General features: G+C 55.9%; 1 protein-coding gene across 2 annotated transcripts in view; it reads right to left on the bottom strand.

Annotated features, from left to right (window-relative positions):
- The window catches only part of TNFRSF1B (TNF receptor superfamily member 1B), a 33,678-nt gene that overhangs the window by 12,810 nt on the left and 16,290 nt on the right, over nt 1-4,578 (bottom strand). For both annotated transcript variants that reach the window (XM_007463178.1, XM_007463179.1), the window contains exons 2-3: nt 2,204-2,303; nt 344-472 (exon numbers count right to left, since the gene is read on the bottom strand). In XM_007463178.1, coding sequence (XP_007463240.1) covers nt 344-472; nt 2,204-2,303 — 229 coding nt within the window. The remainder of the gene's footprint in view (nt 1-343; nt 473-2,203; nt 2,304-4,578) is intronic.

The following is a 4,578-nucleotide window of genomic DNA, read 5'->3' as shown; positions in this document are numbered from 1 at the left end:
AACCGCCCTCAGGACGGGGCCAAGAGACTGCTGGACACAGAGTCTCCATCGCAGCATGAACGAGCATGCCTGCTTTCCCAAGCATAATGTCCTCAACTCTAAAAACAGGCACCATTTTCCCACTGCTGCCCTTGGCCTGTCTGCCCCAAGGGGCTATTAAAGAGGATTCGGTGAGACAGAGGATAACAGTGCCGCTGATAAAAAGTAGAGAGCTGTACCTGTGCCCTGGGGCATGAAAACAAAGGTCTGGGATAATCCCAGCCAGCTCCCAGGCAAAGGGGCTGGAGTGCATGGTGGCCAGGGGAGGATGCCCAGGACTACCCCTCACTCTGGGCCAACTCACCAGAGCTGCAGCGGGAGTTACAGCTAAAGCACGCGGGGACCAAGTTCCAGAGCCGGGTGTATGTGCTCCTCTCGCAGGAGTCACACACGGTGTCTGAGGTCTTGTTGCATAAGGATTGTACGTGGTAGCCTGAGAAAGCAAGGCCAGGAGTCTCAGCCGAGGAGGGGAAGGCTGGGGGGGTTCTGCCGGGACCCTGGGCTCATCCCTTGTCCTCCAGAGCCCCAGAGTTGCGAGGCCTGGCTGGGAAGGCTCTTTGATGGAGTTTTGACTCTGCATCCTTTCCCATCTAACATGTACCAGCTGTCATGCCATCTTTGAACCCCGCGGTGCTCATAAAATATCTTCCTCTCTGCTCTTTTCAGCTGCCTGGAATTCCACCACTGGAATTGCCTATTATTAGTCAATAACACTTTAGTTAGAACTGGTTTGCCGGTTCCTTTCTTCTTTATAGTTGGCTGAAATTCTCCAGCTGGGAAAGGTAAAAAAGGCAGTAGTAGTCATCCCTGGTATCCCATCAAGGATGAGGCCAAGGGACTCCTGAAGGCCTCCAGAGAAGGCATGCCAGGGGATGGGAGAACACCCAGGCAAACGTTTAAGAAGTTTCTCTTCTGAGTGCCTGTCCCCATTCTTATCCTGCCACCTTCACTGCTGTGCTAATCTAGTAACTTCTTACAGAGACCCTACCGGTTAACAGAAGAAAGAAGAGTCACTTCCCCTGGGGTCTCTTAAAATGGCCATTGGAGGTGACAGGTACATATGTGCCTGCCCACATCTCAGGCTCAAAGCTCTTCAATGCCTTTCTGGATCCTGCAGAAGAAAATCTAAACTCCTTACCATGGTCCCTGCTTACTCACTCTAGGACACACGCTGTTCTCCACGTTCATCAAAGAAGCTAACACCTCAGGGCCTTTGCACATGCTGTTCCCCCTCCCCCATGTGTTTGCGTAACTCACTCCCTCACCTCCTGCATGTCTCTGCCCACGTGTCAGCTCCTCAGAAAGGCCTTCCATGACCACCCCATATAGAACAGCATGTCCTACTCTGTCTCTGCCTGCCTTCCCCTTCCTTGTTTCCTTCACAGACCATATGTCTACTTCTTCTACTGGTTTATTTGTCTAGGCCTCTGTTAGAATGCAAAATCCACGAGGGCGAGGATTTTGTCTGCCCTGCTCTCTGTTGTATTCCCAGAACTCAGAACGGTGCCTGACACTCAGAAAATGCTTTATAAACATCATAGGAATAAATTATAAACAAATGAATGGATGGACAGCACCAGGTGTTGGGCCACCTGCCTCTCCCAACTGGGATTAGGCCTCAGGTCCACCATCTGTGAAATGGGTAGCAGTCACTGATTCAGTCAAATATGCTCTGAGCACCTGCTACGTGCCAGGTATTGTGCCGAGTGCTGGGGATTCAGCAGAGAACAAGCCACAGTCCCTGTTCTGAGGAGCACACAGTGGGGGCAACAAAAGAGATCCAGGGCAGGATCACACAATGTCAAAAGAGCTGCTGCCATGGGGGATGCCAAGGGCCAGTGGGAGCGCAAAGGAGGAGTCAGATCTGGCCAGGCATTGCTGGCAGGCTTCCTGGAGGAGGGAGACATCAGAGGCCTAAGCGATAAGCAGGAGTAGACCAGGGGAAAGGAGTAGGGAAGTGCCTCAAGCAGAGAGAACAGCATGTGCAAAGGCCCAGAAGCAAGAGGGAGCAGGGGGTCGATTCATGGAACCAGTGGGAGCTCAGTAGGAGTCCAGGGCCATGACCCTGACCCCCTAACCCCCATAACACACCCACTCCCTTCAAGGCACCGGCCCACAGGGACTCAGCCAGGCTGAGGGCAAGGGCCCCAGTGGCTGCCCTCACCTGGTGGACACTTGCTGCAGCACATCTGGACCTTTGTGTTGTAGTATTCTTGCAGCCGGCATGAGCTTCCGCGCTCCGGGACATAGGGGGTAAACACAGCCTGGAATGGGGAAGGGGAGGACAGCCATTAGCATGGCCACCCGCGGATCCTGCTACGCTGTACGCCCAGATCCCCATCTTGCGTCCTACGTCCTGCAAGTGTGTGGCCTTCTCCCTGCTGGGGCTCTACTGACATGGGGACTTCTCCCTCTGGTGGGGGGTGGGCAGAGGTAGAAGAAGGGTAGTCCCTACCTTCTTTCACCTCCCCCTCCTCCTCCCTCAGTGCAGCACACGCGTGTCTGCAGGCAGAGACGTGGAACCAGCTGGCCGGAGTGGGGGGCCAGCTCCTCACACCACATGGGGCAGAGGCGAGGCCTTGAAGCCTCCCAGAAGGCGGTGGCCTCGGTCACAGCGTACGGCAGAGTTCAGCACAGATCAGCCGTGCCTAGGTTGCCTCGCCTTCCCTCTTGCACCTGGTAATCACCCCTTTGTCCTTCCAGCTGAGTGCTGCCTCCTCTGGGAAGCCTTCCCGGACTCCGCCAGGCTGATTCAGGTTCCTCCCGCTCTGGGCTCTCTCTAAACTGAATATGCCCTCCTGAGGATCATCTCATTGTGCTGAAATGGGGTACCTTCTTGTCCTGCCACCCTCGCGGGTACATTTGCATGCACACGTGCGTATACCTGTGCACATAACACACACAGACATACACACATGCACACGTCTGCAATGCAAAGGGCAGAAACGACGACCTCATCACCTCTAGACCCTCAGCTTCCAACGTGGGGCCCACAGCAGAGTTTGGGCTCAGGAGAAGAATATTTATTGATGATGATAGTTACATTTCTGGAGCACTTATGGGGTGCCAGGAGCTGGTCAATGTGCTCCAGGTGCCCTACTTAGTGGATGTAGTTGCACCCCACACAGATCCCCTATACCAGCAGGGCACCCATCTCCAGCTGTCTTGGGTGTTGCCCCATAATGGCTCCCAGCCCTCAGGTGGGACCAATGCCGTGACATTGTTCACGCTCCAGAGCATCGTACCCCAAACCATGGGGTCAGAGGGCATGAACTGTAGGGAGGCAGGCTGTCACTTGGCCTTCCCCACCCCCTCCACAGCACCACCAGGGAGGCACGACTGCTGGAGCCAGGGGCAGGTGGGCCCCTGGCTGGTCGCTGCATCCAGGACAAGTGGGCCTGGAAACCCAGCTGCTTGCCCCACTCGGCCTGGCAGACCTACCCTGGCTGCACACAGCTCGGCGCCAACAGCTGGAAGCATCAGGGGGATGACCCCCAGGGGCTGCGGAGCAATCTGTGGCTCTTGTTGCCCCCATGCCCTTGGCCGAGTTGCCTCCTCTGCCTGGTGACTGTTCGCTGTCACCCCAGAGTCTGGCGTGTATTGATAGTTAGGTGCTCAGGGCTCACTAATCTCAGCAGTGGGCTTCATTACAGTATCATTACCTGGAGGGGTCCAACCTTGGCACCAGGGACACCAAGCCCTAACACGGGTGCACCCTCCATGCTGATCGGCCCCTGAGGCTCATCCCTCACCCACACCCTCACCCCAGGCCTGGTGCCAAACCCCAGGAAGGCAGCTCTAAGGAGGCTGGGAGAGATGCAGGCTGGCAAGGGAAGTGGGATCCATTCTGAATGACCCAGAGCCTAAAAAGTAACTTCCACCCGCATCTGGACTGTAAGCTGATATGCCCATGGCTGCGCCCGCATGCGCACACACACGTTCTCCCTCCCTCTCTCTCTCTCTCTCTCTCTCTCTCTCTCTCTCTCTCTCTCTCTCTCTCTCTCTCACACACACACACACACACACACACACACACTCAGTCCTGATACTTCCTTCCTCCCTGTTTGCTCCTGGAGTAAAGCCCCTTCCTGGGGCTCCTCCCACTTACTGGGGGTGGGGGTCACTGCCTGCCTCCAAAGCACCTGGCGGGGGTCTATTATAATGCCCACTCCCACCGCAACGAAGGGGCAGGAACCCCTGGGGGGGGGGTGCCCAGGAAGCTGTACTGTTAAAAAAAAGAAAAGAAAAGAGAAAAGAAGAAAAGAGAAGAGAAAAGAAAAGAAAGAAAAAGAAAACCTGCCAAGCGATTCCCATGCTCCAGTGCTGAGCAAACCTGAGCAGCACGCAGGCCAGAGCAAGATGCGCTGGGGCAGCACGTGGAGGACACCTAGCAACCAAAGGCTGGGGGAGCCCCGAAACCGGAGGATCGTGCTTCCTGCAGCCCCCTTTGCACCATCACTCACTGCACATTAGCTGCAACGCAGCGCCTAACTGCCCCCCCAGCCCCCCTGCAGCCCGCTGTGCCTCACACTCTGACTG

This window comes from Lipotes vexillifer, unplaced genomic scaffold (assembly GCF_000442215.2).
Source record: "Lipotes vexillifer unplaced genomic scaffold, Lipotes_vexillifer_v1.1 scaffold109, whole genome shotgun sequence".
Lineage (NCBI taxonomy): Eukaryota > Metazoa > Chordata > Mammalia > Artiodactyla > Lipotidae > Lipotes > Lipotes vexillifer.
Note: the sequence above shows the minus strand (reverse complement) of the source record. Positions and strands in the feature narration are given on the sequence as shown.